At 53.9% G+C, this 19,708-nt stretch overlaps 1 protein-coding gene across 1 annotated transcript; it reads right to left on the minus strand.

The window, feature by feature from the left end:
* Positions 1–7,236: 7,236 nt before the first annotated feature.
* Positions 7,237–19,561, minus strand: POMGNT1 (protein O-linked mannose N-acetylglucosaminyltransferase 1 (beta 1,2-)). The gene is made up of 21 exons (XM_009874294.1): positions 19,451–19,561; positions 16,544–16,652; positions 16,041–16,156; positions 15,713–15,778; positions 15,162–15,275; positions 14,366–14,483; positions 13,969–14,067; positions 13,322–13,449; positions 12,967–13,037; positions 12,588–12,663; positions 11,162–11,245; positions 10,988–11,029; positions 10,713–10,771; positions 10,066–10,138; positions 9,631–9,759; positions 9,175–9,300; positions 8,964–9,028; positions 8,535–8,579; positions 8,233–8,368; positions 7,626–7,735; positions 7,237–7,339 (listed from the first exon to the last, which is right to left on the minus strand). The coding sequence occupies exons 1-21, from the start codon at positions 19,559–19,561 to the stop codon at positions 7,237–7,239; spliced, it is 1,980 nt and encodes a 659-aa protein (XP_009872596.1).
* Positions 19,562–19,708: the final 147 nt, after the last annotated feature.

Here is a 19,708-nt window from a genome sequence, read left to right on the forward strand (position 1 = left end):
GGGGGCCCAGCGTCAAACCAGCCTCCCCACGCACTGCCTTGCTCTGTGCCTGCCATGGCACCCTCTTATCAGCTCCTGCACTGGGTACACGATTGTGCTGGGGCACTGGCATGGCCCGTCAGGGTCTGTCCTCTCTCTGGTGTGATCCAGCACCCACCGTGCTGGTGGGAGCAGTGGGATGGGCACAGAGACCCACTCCCCACCCTAAGCCATGCAACTTAGCCCCTGGGATGTGAGTTCCAGCCCTGCTCCACGGTGAGGTGTGGGGCAAGGCTGCCAGAAAATGCCCTCCTCTTCCTCCTCCTCATTGGATGGGTGAAGGTCCTGGTTCTGCCATAAACTGGTGACCTCATGAGTGACATCAGGGCTTTTATTCCTTTTTTTTCCCCTCTTCAAGCATGTAGGAGCTGCCTGGATCTTGATGTTGCTCAAAGACCTCCCTGGAGGTGTTCGAGCTGGGCACCCCTGGCCTGGCCATGTCCCCTGTTGTCCCTCTTTTTAGGGCTGCCTTGCAAACCTGGCTCCTGGCAATTAACGTCTCACCATCAGCCCCATGGGGTGAAGCAGACTCAAGGCGATGCCAGCCAGGAACTCCCAGCTTCACACCTTTTCCTGGCCACGGAGTTTCTCTGAGACAGGGCAAGCTCTTACTGTGGTGTTGAGTTTTGGCAATAACCCATCAACCACTGGCTTGGTTCCTCCCCTCCCCATGCTGGGGAAACCCGAAAGACCAGTTTCTCCTCCCGGATGCAATTCCTACCCATCGCCCTTCCTGGCTCTCAGTTCCCCTGGCAGCCAAAGGGCAGCAATGGTGGGTAAGCCAGGCTGGTGCAGCCTCCCTTGGGCTCCTGCCCTCCTCTAAGGCTGGAGCTTTTGGGCTCCCTGGAGGAGACCCTCATCCTAGCTGGTCCTCTTGCCAGTGCCATGAAGCATCCCAGCCCACCACTCGTCCCCCCCTTCCAACTCATGTGGGTGCCACCAGGCACAGCTGCACCTTCTAACCCTTAGGCTTGCCTGATTGCCCCAGACTGGCACCCTGAGGTGCCTTTCAGCACCCTAGAAGCTGACAGTTGTGTCATCAGAGCAGTCCCTGGGGGCATGTTGCAGCAGCCAGAAACTTCCTTATTGCCTCCAGGAAGGTGTCCTTGAACTTGAGGTGCCCAAGCAGCTAATGAGATGAGGGTTCTTGGTCTCCACCCATGGCGTGGGATAGTGAAAGAACAAGAGGGTAAAGTCTCCCTAGCAGGGACTGCAGGCAAGAGATGCAGAACGGTCTGATGCCCCACCTGCCTTGTAACTTCTCCCTGAGGGAAATGCCCGTTTTCAGTATCCATGCAGGGCACTTCGGTTGAGTGGGATGGCCCAAAGCTGCTCCCTTGGAGGCAACAAGGAAAGGGCTGGTGTTGGAGGTTGGGCTGAGTGAGGTGGATCTGGCGCCCCGCTGTGTGGCAGCATCCCCAGGGGCACAGGGGAGGGGGAAAAAGGACGGGCTGAAGCCCCATTCCGTATGGGGAAGGCAGATACCTGAGGAGCTGCCCTTCAGCCTGCCATAGGGTGCCTGTGCACCCATTGCCCAGTCACGATGGGTGCTGTGCATGGCACAAAGTCCCAGGAGATTTTTAGGGGCATTCACCATCAGCACTGCCTGCCCCGGGGCCACAGCAGACAAAAACCTGGTGGCAGAGGGGTGTGTGCTGGCAGGGAGTGGGCAGCGCTCAGCGCTCTAAGAAACGAGCCATCCCTTCCTTCTGGGAAATTGGTGCACAGGGTGGACATGAATGAGGTGTTTGTGCTGATACAGGGAGCGAATGAGAAGCAAAAGCATCTGGCATCAGCCGCCCAGGGAGTGCCTGCTGCAGGGGACCTGCTCTAACAGCCTGGACAGGGCATTCCCAGATCTGAACGGGGAGGAGAGGATGTCCTAGAAGGGCACAAGCTGGCCTAGGAGGAAGAGGTGACGCAGTGCACCCTTTCTTCAGTACAGCCTTCTTCCCCGGTTCCCCTTCTTCTCTGACCTGGGACCCTTGCCCCAGAGACAAGCCATTCTGCGGGGCCACCCAGTCCCATGGGTGCTTTCCAGTCAGCTCCAGTTTATTTGTCGGGATATCAGAAGTGGTGACGGAAGGGCTATTCAAAAGGTAGCAGGCAGGATTGACATTGAACCTGAGGTGTTAATCATTAACACCGTAGCGGGCAGGGCACAACGTAATAACCATCACAGCAACAATCTTGGGTACAGAGTTGAAGATTAATTTGCCACTGGGCTTTGTTGGGTGTGGGCACAGGAGGTGGGAGGCACAGCAGGGGATGGAGGTGGGCTGGAGCACAGGGGAGGGATCCCCTGCAGCTGGGACCAAAGGGAGAAGCCAAGCAGAGCCACTTCCTGGGAGCAGTTTGGGCTCTTTATAAAGCAGAGAGTGACACCTCTCAAGCGCTGATATCCCTCTATCCAAGAAGACGACAACTGTTATCCCAGAGGACGCTAGCTAGAAGGTGTTTCCCTCCATCTGTGAGGCATAGAAGGACCAATGTGCCACAGGAAGGATCAGCCTGGACCTTGTCTCCCACATCCCAGCCCATCGTCAGAGCACTCCTCCAGCACAGAGATCCCCGCCAAACAAGCAGAATGCATAAAAATTACCACCACCAGAAATGATGCAAATTTCCCCTTCCCCCTACCAAGCTCTGGAAAGGTCAAGTTTCATGCCAACGCTATTTTGCTTTTGTTTAATTATCAGCTAGCTCCTGGGACACGGAGCAGCCCAGACAGGTTCTCCTTTGTGAGTGCGCACAAAGCCAAGGAGGCTGGGCTAGGCTGGGGAGGGTGCGTGGGGCACAGACCTGCGAACCAGCAGCCTAGGGCAGCGTATGCTAAAGCCAGTGTCACTGGGGGCTGAGCCATGGGAGATGGTGAATCGGGCTTCCCAGTAAGGACAGGTGATGGGCCAGTTGCCTGGCCAGCTCCTGGAAGCCCGGGGATGCTCCAGCACCTGCAGGCTGAGCTAGGGTGCAAGTAGAACCCCAAGAAAGAGCAGGATGGGGAGTGACCAGACTCCTCCAGCAAGCCCCTTCAGGCAATGAACCTTGGCATCACCTGGTGGCAACGAGCTCTCCATCAGCCTGGCACAGGCACTCCCTTTCAAGAGGGTTAACCTGTTTTTAGCAGCATCCTTCTGTTTCAGGAGGGATGCTCCTACAAACTTAAACATCTCTCCTGTGAAGACAGACTGAGAGAACTGGGGCTATTTAGTCTTGAAAAGAGAAGGCTGAGAGGGGATCTTATTACTGTGTACAAATATCTGAGGAGCAGGCATTAAGAGGAAGGTGCTCATCTCTTCACAGTGGTGCCCAGTAATAGGACAAGGAATAATGGGTATAAGTTAGAATGTAAGAAGTTCCACCTCAACATGAGGAGCAAGTTCTTTATTGTGAGGGTGATAGAGCACTGCAACAAGCTGCTGAGAGAGGTTGTGGAGTCTCCTCCTCTGGAGACTTTCAAAACCTGCCTGGATACGTTCTTGTGTGGCCTGCCCTCGGTAATGCTGCTCTGGCAGGGAGGTTGGACTAGATGATCTCTAGAGGTCCCTTCCAACTCCTAACATTTGGAGATTCTATGAAATGCAGCTGTTTGCAAGTACTGGCTCCTTGAGGCAAGTACAGTGTGGTGGGTCTCAAATCTGAGCCCACATCACCCTGCAGGGCTTTGCCCAGTGGCATCAGTCCCAGGGGCTGGATCTTTCCCTGACGGGCTCAGCACCTTGACAGGAGGCAGACGCAGGAGCTGACAGGAGAAAAGAGCCTGCTCCAGTACCGCCAAGAAAAGCCCATGGGACTCGGCAAAAACCCTCTGGCAAGGGGCTTCCCCCTCAGAAAGCTGTGCCAGGTCCCAGGCAGGGGGTGGCAGCCTAGGAAGCCCAGCCTGGCTACAGGGATGAGGCAGAGAAGCAGGAGGCATCTGTACAGGCTGCAGGCTGGGGCTGGTCCATGCTGGTGGCTGGCACTCGCTCATGGTTTTGTTTGGATCCTGTGGTCTCTGCCCCAGAAATCGGTGCACTTGCAGCCCACCCAGGGCTCCCTGCCCCACAGCATTAGAAATTTGTAGAGGTCTTCGGCTTCCTGCAAAAGGCACTCACACAGGTCTGACGCAAAGGCTCTGAGGCTTTTTTTTTTCCTCATAGCAGAACTGCCTCCTTGCTTAGCTTCACTTTAACCCTGCCTGTATCCATCCCTTTGGGGAAGAACAAAGGCTGCAGATGTGTTTTTCATGAAGGTCCCTCCTGCAGCCCCTGCTTTTGCTTTGCCATCCCTGGCCACAACTGGGCAGGGGCTGAGCAGCTCAGGAGCAGTGGGGGGAGCTGATGTGTTATTAGGGGCCCCGTCCCTTCCAGCTACGATATCCCTTCCTTCCCTTGGGCAGGGAACCCTTATTCCAAGACCTCATTTCCCTCAAAGGAAAGAAACTCCAACCCACTCGAGAGGCCAGAAACACAGCTCAGCCCTACAGGGCTCAGAAGGCTGGCTGGTGGGGTCCTAGCACCACAGCTGGCTGCTCACTGTCCCCCACCCCAGGACAAGCAGCTGCTTCACCCTTCTGACCCCCAAAGGGACACCAAGTCAGGAGCTGAGTGCCATGAGTCTGTTTCTCAGGAGACTGGAGGTGCCACAGGGGAGGACAGGGGCCAGTTATGCCAAACAAGCGTCCCCATGCAGCTGATCAGAGTTTCCGTCAGTTGAACTGCAGATAAAAGTGATAAAGCTTGAGGAGGAAATAGCTCACAAACCTGCATTAGCTGCTCTGGCACCGCACGGCTCGGAGGACCTCTGCTGGCACACGAGCCACAGGGCAGGGGCCTGAGGCCACCAAAAGCCCACAGCCAGCCCTGAGGTGCACAGGGCTCTCTCCTCTCCAGGCAGGTGGCCAGAGATGGGAACCCCAGCCCTGGGCCATGCACTAGGCCAGTAACGAAATACACGAGGCTCAACAGCTTTGCAGTGTTTACTCTTGAAAAAATAATTAGATTCTGAAAGCAGCAAGCCCAGGGGATGCCCACGCATCCAGCACTACCACAGCCACCACAGCAGGGCCTTGCTGGAGGAACAAGGAGGGAGAGAGAAGAGCACCCAGCGGGTGCATCGATGTGTGTGGAGACACGGGCAGCTTGAAGCCCACCTTGGAGTCCTGCTGTCGCTGAGAGCAGGCAGCCACAGCTCCCTGCTCAGTGCAGGGTGGGCAGCAGAGAGGGCAACTCGCATTTAGCCATTCCCTATCCATAGGGACCACCTTCCCCAGCCCCAGGAAGAAGCCAAGCCTGAGACCCACCAGAGAAGACGGGAAAGGGAGTGCATTTAGTTTGAGGGGAAGGAAAATGAGACCTTGGGAACCGAGACACCAGGGAAAGGACATCACCAGGGAGCACTGCTGAAGTCTTTCCACATTAGGGTACAGGCAGTGAGCTACTTTCCCTGGGAAGCCAAGTCCCTTTCCCATCACACCGAAAGGACCCTGAGGGCCATCGCAGAGAGGCCACTTGACCACTGGCTGCCAGAGCAGAGTCCCAGCAAAGGGCCACCCTACACCCTTCTTGTTCCCCTCCTGCATCTGTCCTGTCCTCACTGCTGGGACAGGCATGAAAGGGACCACGAGGGTCAGAGTCCCTGGGGTATGCTAGAGCTGTGCTACATCCACACAGGGATCATTTTGGCCAAAGCAGAGCAGTTCTCCCAGGTTCACAACTATTCAATCCTATGCTGGGCAAGGGAGGAGCAGAGGATGGAGCCAGGGGACAAGAAACAAACCTCCCACAACTGCCAGCCCTCTGCTTTTCCATGAGCAATAAATAAATAAGTTAGTGTAGTGTAGATCCCGATGCTCAGTTCACAGTGAGAAAATGAAGATCCCCGTGACCACAGGGAAAGGGCTGAGCAGCAAATCCTCCTCAAAACGGCAAGCCAGAGCACAGCTTCCGTGCCTGAGGCTGGGTCACCAGGGTAGAGAGCAGATCTCTTGCTGCACAGATGAGGCAGAGAGGTGTACTGAGCAACGGGTGCCGGGCTTCACCCAGTGCAGGTGGGACATTAGTACCTAGTGGCTGGGGGCAGGAGGGTGCCCTGGGGTCCTTCCTAAGGCATAGGAGGGTGGGACAGGGACCCCCTCCCTCTGCATGAGGAATGTACCACGGCAGGAGAGCCAGGCTGTTCGTGCCGGCTCAGCTCACGGCTTCCCTGCTACTAACGTACCATGGTGAGGGTGGGGATGCAGGAGAAGAAACCCCCTTCAGCAACAGCTGGGCAGACCTGGCCAGGGAAGAGGGAAAATAAGGGACAGTACCACAGGCAAGGACCATGGCAGCAGCATCTCTCGCCCCGGAGGACCCCGGTCCATCCTGCCCCTGCAGGATGCCTGCTGACTGCTCCCATCTCACTCTGCAAGGCACTTTCATCCTCTCTCCCTTGACTCGAGAGGCAGGGCTGCTCCCCCCAGAGAAGGTGGGTGAGGACAGTCTGAGCCGCAGAACACAGCCTGATCCACTTCCATCTAGTCACCTCCAGCTCCTAAAACTGCAGACGAAGGAAAGGGGCATCTGACTGCCCTCATGCTGGGTATGCAGTGTCTCCTACATGTCCACAGCAAGTTCAGTTCCTCTTCAGCATTCCCATTTGTCTGTGAGCTGAGCTGCACCAGGTCCTGCAGCCCAAGAAGTGAAGCCAGTGTGCAGGGAGATGTCCAACCCAGCATACAGTCTTCAAGGTGCATCCATTGTGCAGGAGATGGAAGAAATGCTGGAAGATGCCCTCTTCATCACCACATTCACCACTGGACAGAGCCAGTCAGCCCAGAGTTAATAAATAACACCCAGGTGGTTGGCTGCTGCCTTCTCAGGACCTGGGAGCCAAAAAGTGAAGCAGAGGTGTTTTGCAAAGCCCCCTGTAGCACCCAATCGAGCATCTCCTGCCTCCAGCCTTGCTCAGCCAGGGGGCAAAAGGAGCAGCGTTAGTAAAGAGTCTGTGTTAAAAAAATGTTCCTGGGATGGGGGTGGCATATCTACAGGGAAGGACCCTGTCCCCTCCGAGGGAGACCACAACAGGGGGCTGGAGGGAGCCCGAGATCTCATTTTGCAGCCTGAAATGAGAGTCCGTGTCCAGTCACCAGGCTCCAAGAGCTGCTGCCAACACTGTCTCTGAACTGTGGGGGTCTCTGTCTTCCCCCAGTCCCCTTCGCTTTCCAGCTGCCAAGTCTCACGTCTGCTCTGCTGCAGCAACCGCTGGCACTGCCACTGCCCCCTCCTCCTTGGCAGGGGGCTCCATGTAGATGGGTGTCACTGACGAGGGCTTCTTGGACCTGCAGGTGAGGAGGCTGGATGGGAGCAGGCACAGGTGGTGGTTCCCCACAGGACCCCACCTCCCAACAGCACCGCCCAGTCTTCCTGGCATGATCTCCTTCCCATTGGGGCATTTTCCAGCCCTAGGCTTGTATCCTGTCCCCATCCCACCACACTGATTAAGAGGTGGGGGTGGTATGCCCCAGGACTGGGCTGAGACAGAAGAGGATGATGCAGTGTGCTGGGCAGGGGATGGTGCCAGGAAGATGAGGAGATCACCCAGATTGCTGCGGCCCTGATACTCACGAGTAGGGGGAAGCAGGGACCCCCACCACAAGGAAGTGGTTCTTCTTGCGGAAGAGCCGCCACAGTCCCTTGTGATTCCCGCGGACATCCAGGTCCCAGATGTGGAGGCACTATGATGGTGGGAAAGGAGGGAGGAAGAGGCATCAGAGCTTCTGATGAACACCAGGGCCAGGTGTTCCCTGGCAAGAGAAAAGCCACCACTGCTGCCCTCATCAAAACACAATAGAGGGCCACATCCTTTGGCTGGGGTGGTGCAAGGCAGCACCCCAGTCACCATCTGTGAGAGGAGAGGAGGAATCCACTCCTAACCCTGCCCTCAGGACAGGGGGTTTGACCACCTCCAGGTGAACAATGGAAACTATGAGACAAGCTGAGGCGCTGGGCTCCCACAGAAGGAGATCAAAAGACTTACCTACCCTACTGAGTCAGGCATCTGCTGTGGATGACCCAGAAAACATCAAGAGCTTTAACACTACCCAAGGAGAGCAAGAATCCTTATGCTGAGCTGCATCCATGCCACAGGCAAACCCAAACCCAACCAGCTTACGTTTCCCACTGATGCCAAGATCGATGCAGGGGTGAGGACGAGCCACGTCAGGGACCTCACCTTTGCAAGCTGAGTCCAGGTGGTGAAATCTGCTTCCTGCTCCATCCTGATGAACATGACGTAGACCTTGCCTTCGGTGTCGGGCAAAAAGGAGTCCTCACAGGGGTTCTTGCTGTGGTCCAAGACTTCAGCCTCCCTGTGGAAACAGCACAGGGAGTAAGACCGGACCCCATCTCCTCCTCCCACTGGAAAGTACTTCAGACAGGTAAGTCTTAGCTGAGCCCACCTGGGCCACCTCCACCCTTTCCTCTGCCTTGGCTGGTTCATCCCCATGGTCTCCCAACCTTTCTGCAGGCACTTACCCCAGGAGCCGATGAATTTCCGTCTCGTAGGCATCCTTCCTCAAGCTGTTGGAGAACGAGGGAACAGAATTATTAGAGCAGTGTCAGATAGTTTAAGCTGGAAACATCCCAAGATGACTCAAATTTAAGACTGCCCCAAGGTAACATCAAAAGGTAAGGTGGAGCCAATGAATGGAGAGCAGGGACTGCCATGCAACCAGAAGGATGTGGCATCAAAAATGTGACTCTTCAACATGTCCACGAGGAGCACAAAACAGCTGAACCCAACCTCACAAAAATCACGCAAGGATTCTCCAGCAGAGGCCGGTGGAATGGGGCTGGAGGTTATGGCTGCTGTTTTGGAAGGAAGGGAAACATCTCCAGTGACAAGGGGACAAGGGTCATGTCAAGCAACTCTTTCATCCAGATCTCATTCTAATCAGCACTCACCTCTCCACGTTTTTAAGCTGGACATTTGGAACTGTGTTGAACTTGTGCTTCTTGAAATAGGCTTCCTGGGAGGAAAAGAGGGGAGGGAAGGAAAATGGGATTCAGTCAGCAGTACTTGGAGGTCACCTCAAGCAGCCCCACTACCTGTGAAGGCGGCCAAGTCAGACCTTGGCATTAGAACAGGGCTTGGGGGCTGAGGGAGGTCACTCACGTGAAAGTAGCCGTTCATGTTTAGCCCCACGATGCCGAAGTGGTAGGAGCGCGAGACGTCAGGGATGATGCACTCCCGCCCCTTTCGCTGCTCGGGCATCCGCATCCACATGTCCCAGTCCCAGAGCTGGGGAGGGGAAACTGCCACTCATACTCAAGTTTGGGGACACAACTTGGGAGTGTGGCCATCCAGGGACTTTTCTGGCTGCCCACATCAGCTCTAACTCCTTTGGCTCCAGCCTGCCTGGGCTGTTCAAACCAGCTCTACAGCTGGTTACATGGTCCTCAGATTACCATCCATCCCCAAACCCTTCTGTCTGGACATCCTTCCCAGTAGAAGCTCTGGGAGGGCCAGGTGCCCTCCAGGAGCCATACTCACAGGGACCAGGTGATGATCAGGGACTGCTGATGGGCAGAGATGGGGATACAGAAGACCGAGTACTTCAGCGGCACTCACCTTCTCAGGGGTTGGCCACTTTGGCTCCAGCTCATCCTTGTACAGGCTCTTCCGGAGCACCCAGCCCAGGCCTGGCATGGTCTCCACACGGTACAGGAGCGAGGGGTCCTCAGCTGTGTGCTCATAACCCTGAAATGTCACAGGATGTATTCAGCATCCTAGATGCACCCCTACCCCGCCAAAAAAAAGGAGGCATTTTGCTCCAGTGAGGTTCCCAGCATGGAGAGCAGGGGAGAGCCACTGGGAGGCAAATGGCAGGGACAGGATGGCGATTTGCAGGGACGCTTCTGGAGAGTCCAGGGAGAGGAAGACAGACCCACATAGGATAACAGTGGGGGACACATCCTGCTTTAAAGATGGAACTTGGACCCCAGCCTGACATGGGAACAACACAGGGCAGAAGCGTGCCTGCTCCATCATCTTTCCCTGACCCACCTGGTCATTCCAAGCCGAGATGCAGTAGAGGCTCTCATCCTCCTCCAGAAGGTGTATTGACTGGCTTAGAAAGCTGAGGAAAGAGTTGCCCAGTCCCTGGTCAAACATCCTTTCCCCATGCAAACCAAGGCAAATTCTCTAACAAGGGACAAGCCACCCCCAACTGCAGGAACAGTTTAACCCATCTCTTGGTCTGAGATAGCTGAGGCTGGTGTGAGATCAGGGGATGAGCATCCAAACAATCTAAGCTGCCTCTCACCACGGGCAGGTGACAAAACTCCTTCCTGCTCCATCAGGATCTCTCCTCCTTATAAAGAAACAGGAGCCCCATTAGACATTGTCCCTGCCCTCTTGCTATGGGGTAAACCCAACTGTGTGTGTACAGAATGGATCAGTGTCTCCAAAAAGCAAATCAGGAAGAGAACCTAGACCCCAAAGTCACCCTGCACTGAGTGCAAGGACAAGACTCTCTGCACACAGACCCAAGACTCTCTGCACACAGAGGTCAGTTATGGCTGTCACCTGGGGACAACTCAGCCTCAGACAGGTGAGCTACAGCATGGCAGGGATCTGGCCTCTCTTGAGCAGCCACAGAACTTCTAGGAAATGTCCCATCTGAACAAGAGCTCAGGGACCTGCAGCTTTACCTGAAGAAGTCAACAGAAATGTCAAGGTCTTCCTCCAGAACCACAGCAAATTTAGCATCCTGTAGCGAAAGGAGAGATGTCAGAAGGATAGAGAGGAACAGGACAGAGCAGAGACACCAGGCAGCATCCCCTGCCTGTGCTGCTCCCTGCCCCACAGGACCAATTCTAGCTCCTTTGTGATGGGGGTCACAGATGCCACTCTCCCAGGGAAACCCTGCGCTTCTTCCTCCCATGGGTGAGCAGCCAGACAGGGCACAGGCAGAGGTCTCGCTCACCGGGAACAGGTTGAAGGTTGCAGTCAGACTGGCTTTGTAGTGCTACAAGAGAAGACAGACCATTGCCTGTGTTAGCATCAACCTGACAGAGATGCAGGGCTATGCCTGCCTCCCTTGAATGATACCCCAGGTCCCAGGAAATAACTCTCCCCGGGTTTTGGAAAGGTTTCTCACCTGGGAAACTCTGGCATTTTTAATGCTGATGGGAGTGTGCTGGATTCCTGAGAGGCCGAACAGCTCCACAACATCCATTGGCTCCTGTAATGGAAAGGTACAAAGCTCATCAAATGTGTGGGTCTGGATACATTCTCCCCACCCTTCATCAGTGTCACCTCGCTGGGACGAGAAGAATACACCTGTGGGACCCCCTGCACGTGGCTGTCCTCTTGAGGGCAACTGAAGCTCAAAGTGATATCGTGCTGGAGATGCCACAGCAAGGAGCTTGCCAAATTCTCTTAACCCTTCAGTCCGTAAGTGTCACCGTAAGTTTCTGTTAGCCCCAAAGCTGTATTCAAGAACATCCGAGAAGCCCGAATCCCCACTGCCCCACAAACAGTGCATGTATAGCCAGGAACACCTATCTAGCTGCTGAATATCAAGACCATGATCAATTTAATTTTCTCTCACAGCTCCCAATAAAGGGACCTCTTTAACCAAGCACATCTGCACTAGGGTCAGAAGTAATCCACGTTTGGGCTGACATATCTCTGCCCCAAGAAAGCCCCACCAAGGCCTTCTCCATCCCACCTCCTAGCCACAAAAGAAAAAAAAGGAGATCCCATTACACCAACTGTTCTTCCTCCTTTCCCTGGTACCCATCATGGCAGCAAGATCATCCAGGCTGCCCCCTTGTAGCTGACGGATGCTGTTCCAGTTGCCATGGCAATGGATGCTGCTATCTTTAACTACTCTGATGTGCTGCAGTAAGAGTCTGCATAAACAAACCAGCTCCTGCAGCCCCACAACCTGGCAGTGGTGGGAGAGGCCTGCAAGGGAATGAGCCTATTCCCTTCCCCATCTCCATCCCAAGGCAACCAGACAGTGTCTCATGGGCTGCTGCAAAGATGAGGACAAGCAAGCTCTTGAGACCTTCTAAGATCTCTCACACCTGTCCCAGAACACATCCTGCTGTCAGAGTGCCAGGGCTTGCAGTGGGATTCTCCAGGACTTTCTGTTTTTCTAACAAGGTCTTTGCCCTCTAAAGAACCAGCTCTCCTCTACCTGGCCACCATTTTCATAAGATTTGTGAAAAGGAGATCACACCTCTTGCTGAGGACAGAGCTGGACAGGCATGGCTGGACTGGTTTGTTCCATTTCATGAAAGGGAGCTGGAAGGGTGGTGTTACACTGAGACCCTGCTCCAAGGGCTGGTGATACTCATTAAGCAAGAAAAGGGGATGGGGAGAGCCCAGCATGACCATCTCATTCCTGCACACCAGCCCCTTTCTGACATGGGGATGTCAACCCCAGGCTTGGGGAAAGGCCAAGGCAGCTTTATCCACATGAATGGCCTGGCTAAGCTGACTGACTTTGCATAGGAGCAGATGAGTAGCAGCGTGACCAAGGACCAGGCCACAGGGACCTCTGGGGGTGCTCTCACCTCATAGTACCCATCGATGAAGACTGTGATCATCTGTGGATTGACGCCCTGAGCCGACAGCAAGGAGCGCAGCATCCTGGGGAGAGATTGAGGGGCCTGAGCTTGCAGCCCCAGTGGGCCCAGGTCGCTCAGCAGAGGGGTATGGATCCCTTGGGGTGGGGGAAAGCACACATGGTTAGGGAACAGGACCTACTGCCCTTGGGCTCTTCCCCTTCCCATGGCCAATGACTCTGGAAGCTGTCCAAGCAGGTCTGCCCATGCTGCTCATGCAACGTCATTCAGGAGGCTGAATCCTGCCAGCAGGGCGAAGGGGAGGGCTTGGGCAACGTGTGGTCTTGTGGCACACAGCAGAGAAGCTGTGTCTCCTGGAAGTGCTCACCTGTACAGGTAGTTGGGGCGGTTTCCTGCAATAACAGCTACAGGCACATCAAAGACTTTATTATCCTTGAGCTGGAAGAGAAAAATGTGTGTGAGTGGGGCTGGGGAAGGCCTTGCCAACCTAAATGATTCTATGTCACTGAGAGCTGGATCCAAAGGGAACTTGCCATCCCCAGCACGACCTGACCACGTGTATTCACCTTACCTTTGCTGGGGTTAAGAGCTTGCCCAGGGGCAGTTTTAACCACTCAGCTGGAGCTTAAGGACAGGGCTCTGCATCTGAGCTGCAAACACACCTGGTCCAGCCCAGCCTTCCCTCCTGGAGCTTTCCCCGAATATTCTGCCACTGTACTCACAGGATCAGGGTTGAACTCAATGGGTGTGGGATCTTTGCAACTGCAGACGCTGCCGTAACCTTCTACTTTGCTGCAGAACCTCTGGCGGCGCCGGTTCAGCTCTGTGTCAGGCCAATGGCACTCAGCATCTGGAGGCACCAAAGAGAACAAAGACTGTTCACCCCCATGGCCTCACCCTGCAGGCTCCAGGCTGCACTGCCAGATGCATGGCTCTCCCTGGTCTCAGCCATCACCAAGCCAGTCCTTATTACTATGAACAAGTCGCACTTCTGGATGCCAGACATAACCACAGGAGCCGTTCAGAAGCCATCCCCATCCTACAGCTTCTCTGAGCAGCGATGGGGCCATGTTCATGCCCAACAGTCAGAAAAGACTGGACCAAGCCTGGCTTAGAGAGGTGACAAATGGTCAGACCACTTCCTCACCGTCCTATCCTCACTTTTCTCAACAATCATGCCTAGAATTGCCATAGAAGCAAGAAAGGAAGCCGGCCCCATTTTAAAAGTTAACATCCCCATCTCAAATAACCTTAAATCCATCCTGTGATTTTGCCAACAGACCTGTACCTTTGACCCCAAACCACCAAGAGCAACTGGTAGACATGTCCCAGAGACACCTGGCACCACAGAGTGGATCTTACTTCCTACCTTCCACAGATGTCAGATGAACTTCTGTCTTCAGCAGTACAGGGTCACCCCATGTCGAGAGGGCAGGAGACTTGGCGTGCTTCTCCCCATATACTTCCCCTGGAGCAGGAACACAGCGTCAGACTTCCGGAAGGGCCCATCTCCACTGTGTCAAGGCACGACCAAGGGCTGTAGCTCGGGGTGGCAGCTTGGCATCTTTTCCCATTGGCCTCTGGTAAGCTGCTGAGGGGACACACCCTGCCTCCATCCCCTCCCACACCCCCAGGAATGCAGTTGCCTGTTCTCGGTGACTTGTTCCCTGGTCATATAGTGTGTTGGGGATGGGCTGGGTCTGTTTTCATCTGGCTTCTCCCTCCAAAATGGCCACAAACCTTCTCCCAGGCTGTGCTAGACTCACCTCCCTTCTTTCCCACAAATGTCCACATGTCTCTCCAGCTCAAGAAAGGTGCAACTTGGCTCCCCAGGCTTTTCAGGACATTCTTAGCTGTGTCCTTGAGGTGAAAGGAGCCTTCATCCTGGAACAAAACACAACCCTGCAGATAAGGCCTGATTCTCGATGTTGACACGGGAAGTCTCCTGTTAATACCAAAGAGTAATAGGATGCTTTTGTGTCCTTGAACCAGATGAGTCAGACACCTTCAAGAGCAGGTCCTATGTTCTCTGTGCCACTAAACCTGCTGGTGGCTATACCATGACCCATAGGGAGGTCAGAGGAGACAGAGACTCCCATTTCCTCAAGACCAAATTGTTCTCAGGCAGGGCCATTTGTTCAGTGACACTTCACACAGCTAAACCTGAAACCTTGAAGTAGCACAGTGCCGCTCACACAGCAGCCCAGAAGCTACACAGTCCACAGTGTCCCCTGTAAAGCCTGGAACTGGGACTCAGAAGGGTCGCACCACATTCTTATAGTTCCTCACGTCCATTCTCCATCTAACCTTTTGTTTATGGCTGCAGGCTGCAACACGTGGAATTTTTTGCTCTCCTGCCCTGCTGGGCACACAGCAGTATCTATAGTAACAAAGGACAGTGAGAGGACAATGGAGGCAATCCAGCCAAGGTGGCACAGGCCAGTGGGGTTGTGACATTTAGCCCTGGAAATGCCTGATGACATTCAGGAGGCAACTGCCCAGATGAGCTTTAGGGCATCCTGACTCAAGGTGACTTTTTCTTTTGACACTAAGGTCACATACCTTAATGGTGAAGATCAGGATCCGGCCCCGGGCAACCATATTGAGAAAAAGTACCATGGCTTCATCTTCATGGGGAGAATACGTGTCAAAGACCCTCTTCGCCATCACGTGACCCTGTTGGTATTCAAACATCAGATGCATCTTAAATGCTATAAGGTGAGAACACGCAAAACTACAGAAATCTGTCCTGGCAGCCTCACTCTCTGTGCAACACGACGAGTTACTTTTCTGGTACACCAGGGAGTGAAGTCCCCAGGCAAGCTTGGCCATTGGGCCCTCATGCATGACATGAAGTGCACTGAGGCCCATGAACAGCATTATCCAACCTCACAACCCCTCTCCTGCCTGCTCCCCAAGGATGGCAAGGAAACCGCATGAGAAGCACTGCAGGGACTCTCTGGGTGACCACATCGTGCTCTGGAACATACAATAACGTATTTGGGAACTTTCCTCCTGGCTGCCCTTTGCCTTATGCACTCAGCTGATAAAAAACAAGGACAAACACTGCCCAGTAAGGAAGACAAATACGGACACACGGGGACGCCTTATACCGTAGCCTGATTTAAGACGATGACGTGGATCCCTCTTCCCTGCTCCCGAGCCTCATCTTCCAAGACCTGCAAGTGGACAAGACCAAGACCTCTTATTCTGTGCCCATTCCAAGGGGCAAATCTCTCTACTGTGACTCACAACAGTGATGAATGCCAGAGTAGAATACAACACAGGATAACATCTCCAGAGTTGTGTAGGCAGGAGGGGGATCCACTCCTGATCTTCTCGCCAGCCACCAATGCACGCTCACCACTCGCTGCTTGAGGCTTCACTCATTCAGCTCCATCCATCCTCTGATCATAGAGACAGCAAACATTCATCACTTACTGTTGTCCCATCCACAGCCACGTAGACTTTCGACCGGCTGGAGTACACCTCAACATCCAAGACCTTCTTGCTGCTGACAAGTCGCCTAGGAACCTCCACATTCAGCATCTCATCATCTACAGGGAAGAAATGCTCAATCTCAACCAGCCGAGGCACCTCCGGCTTGTCCCGGCCCAGTGCTAGCCCAGCTAAGCCTCCAGAAGGTCACACCCAGCCCAACAGAACCTACAGGGAATCTAAAGGGATGGTAGGTAAGGGAAATCCAAAATGGCAACAGGTCTGGCCCCAGCTACCCCCACAGAACCCTGCAGCCAAACGTGATGAAGTCTTGAGCAGACAGACCAGAAATGGGAACAGCCTTTTCTATTTATTTTTGTTAAATCCATATGCACAGATATATCATCCATGCTGCAGCAGGTCACAAGTTTGCCCTGTCTTAAAGAAACTACTTGACTCCCTCGACTTCCCTTGCTTTGAAAGAACAGGAAGATGCTGTCTCTCACCATAGTCCTGTGCAGACTCTTCTTCCTCTTCATAAGCAGCTCTCCTGGTGTCCAAGATCAGCTTGATGTTCACAATTACAGTCACAAGGAGGAAGAGCACAGCACCTGTCTGCAACGCAGGATGCTTTGTGTTAGTGACCTGTAAGTAACAACCCCAAGACCAGCCCACCTCCTCGGGGGTGACTGAGTTTCAGGATGAAATGCTTTCATCAGAGGGAGAGCACCAACTTCTTGATACCTCTTGTGAATTAGGCCACTTCCAACATATCCTGCTTCCAGATCTGCAAGCAGATTCCTGCTAAAATATTGCACTGCAGTTGAGGATCTCTGCAGGCAAAGACTTTGACAATTTCAAAGTACCAGCTGCCACAGTAACCCTAACTTCTGCCTCTCCTGCAGCTTCACTGCTCTTATCTCTCCCTCTGCAACCACAAATTGTATTCAGTGAGAGAGGAGATGCTGTGTGACTAAAGCAAGACAAAGGGAAGAAGCTGAGGTGTGACTTCAGGAAACTGCACTATGCCACAGGCTACAGAGAACAGCCTGCAGCCTCACCATCTGCAGCAAACTTCGAGGCAACCCAGATGGGTGCTGACACAGATGGCTCCGGGAAGGTCCAGGGGCTATGGAGCAGTCCATGGGAAGCCCTGCCCACGGCCCTGTCGGGGAAAAAAAAAGTACTAGAAAATTTCTACAAGTGACTGTATTAATTTAAATGCATCTTCTTCCTCTCTTCCCCAATTTCAGTCTTTTTCCTGAAAAGACAGGAACACTTGGACCACCAATAACCTGTGCTGGGAAACAACCTGCCTGCAGGTGTAGGCTTCAAGAGTACGTCTGACCATGACCAAGAGGATGGTCCTAGAGCTGCAGTGATGGTTTGGGATGCATGACTGAAAGACAAGACCTCACAGAAAGCAATTTCTCTTGACCCCGGAAGCTTTGTAAGCCAGGGCTCAGGTGATTCCTCATGGTGGAATGGTGGGAGCAGCACAAGGTGCACAAGGACAAAACTCCCTGCTCAGCAGGCACAGCCCTGTTCCAGCTCTGGCAGAGAGCCCAAAAGCTGCCCTGAACAGTCACACAGCGAGGGAAAGCTTCCATGCTAGAAGTGTCCACCCAGTTCACAGCAGAGCCACTAGAGAGTCTCAAATCTGGCTGCTATGTGTTGCTGACAGATTCATCCTATGGCCCAAAAGCTGTGGCTCCTGGGTGCAGCCACACTTCGGACATACTTGATGGTTTCCAGTTTCAGCCACACAAGCTCAAGGTCCTACTGACCTCCCCAGAGCATTCCAAGACTTAGCGTAAAGATGTCGTGGCAATACAGAGAGGACAGGAGAGGTTGGTGGAGGCTGCTCATAGCCTGGTCTCCCCAGCAAAGGGATGTTGAGAGAGGTCTTGGGTGTTTTTTAGACTCTTCCCTTGCCCCTCAATCCCCCAACAACTTGCTTCTTAAAAGTCAGTGCCTTTTTCAGCTCTAGGACTCTTGATTCTCCAAGCCTGGTATAGGGGTGGGATCCCAACATAGGGCTGCTCCTGGTGAGAGGCACCTGCCCTACCTGACCAGCTACTGCCTCAAAACTACGTGTTGCTGCTATCTCTGCCAAGCAGCCAAACAGGTTTGAGAAGTAACTGAGGAAGAGGAAGGTGGAAAACCAGCAGTAAGACAACATGTTGCTACAAATGACAATTTGGCTTGTTGATTTGCTGCTGACTCAGGAGTATGAGCACCATTCAGGATCTGTGCATGGAAAGCTTTTAATTAAGCAAGAACAGAGCCTTGGGCTGGTGGCGAGGAGCGGGCTGTGCCTAGTGACCAGCAGCAAAGCCACTTTACCAGCCTTCCCAGACCCTCCACCCTGGTCAGCACTGGAGACATGGGGAAGCAGTCCCAATGACCAAAGCAAATAAGTCAGCACTAAGCAAGACCAGAAGCCAGGCCTAGCAAGTCTGGCTCAGTCAGAGCTGCTCACAGAATTTCAGCTGCTGTAGACCAGGCTACTCCATACCTGCAGCTCTAGTTTACTTATTTTTAAGCCAAATTTACATCTGTGTTTTAAGCCACAGCAGTGCCACAGAGAGAGATGACAGGAGACAGGCTCAAGCCCATTGCCCACAGCATGATGAGCAACGCCTGCCTGAATGACCAGGCACATTCCCAAGCCCTGAGCACCCCAGTGGACACAGGACTGAGTAGTCTCCTTGTCCACGGAATCCTCATGAGTGCTTGTCCTTCTAGGCACATGTAAAACCCTTCCCTGCTCCCTCCCACAGGAGGAACCAATTGCCAGATTTCTCAAGTTCTGCTCATCTCAGGAACAGCCCCTTTCCAGCAGCTCACTGCCATAGGGCCAGACCCTTCCTGCCTTTATGCCCCCAGACACCCCCCAGGAGGCCAGCTCTGCCAAGGATTAGCCTTTTTACAACACCAGCAACTAGGCCAAGGGCTTTCCCAGGCAACAGCTGCCTCTGGAGCATGAGATCCTTTTACCCAGACTTATTTTCTCTGTCCACCTGTTGTGCCTTATGCCAGGCTTGGATTGCAAACCAAAAGGGGCAAGGATGGTTTCCTACTGCAGTCTGAGTCCTGCGGCATTCAGCATGGGTCCAAAACCAGAAGAGGAGGAATTGGTGGGGTTTCTAACTGAAAACCTTCCAAGAACACCTGAATAATTGCATCTCCTGCCACAGCCACTCAACAGGTGGAAGGAACTGCTAGATATAGCAGACCCTTCTGTGTAAAAGCACAAAGCCACTGGAGGTGGCTTTTGAGGGGTGACAAGTTATGCTTTCCCAGCATGGTAGATTACCCAGGACTGTCAGCAGACCCACCTCCACCCACACAAGCTCATAAATCCCTCAGATTATCCTTCCTAATCCACCACAGGCCTGTGGGTGACTCACCTGGCACAGCTTCCGCAGCGCACGCTGGTTCATCAGCTTGTACTTCCAGGCAAGGTACCAGCTCCGTTTCTTGTGGGGCTTGACGGCAGGGTTGGGCTTCCACTCGTCCATAGTCACGGGGGCTGGCACGGGGGCAGCCGCTTGGAGTTGGGGTCAGGATGTGCTCTGCACCGCTCTTGTGTCCATTGGGGCTCCCTGGCAGGACGGGACGGGTGCAGGGTGAGGGATGTGAGCACCTTCAAACCCTCTCCCCAGTAA

Source organism: Apaloderma vittatum, unplaced genomic scaffold (assembly GCF_000703405.1).
Source record: "Apaloderma vittatum isolate BGI_N311 unplaced genomic scaffold, ASM70340v1 scaffold9728, whole genome shotgun sequence".
Classification (NCBI taxonomy): Eukaryota; Metazoa; Chordata; class Aves; order Trogoniformes; family Trogonidae; genus Apaloderma; species Apaloderma vittatum.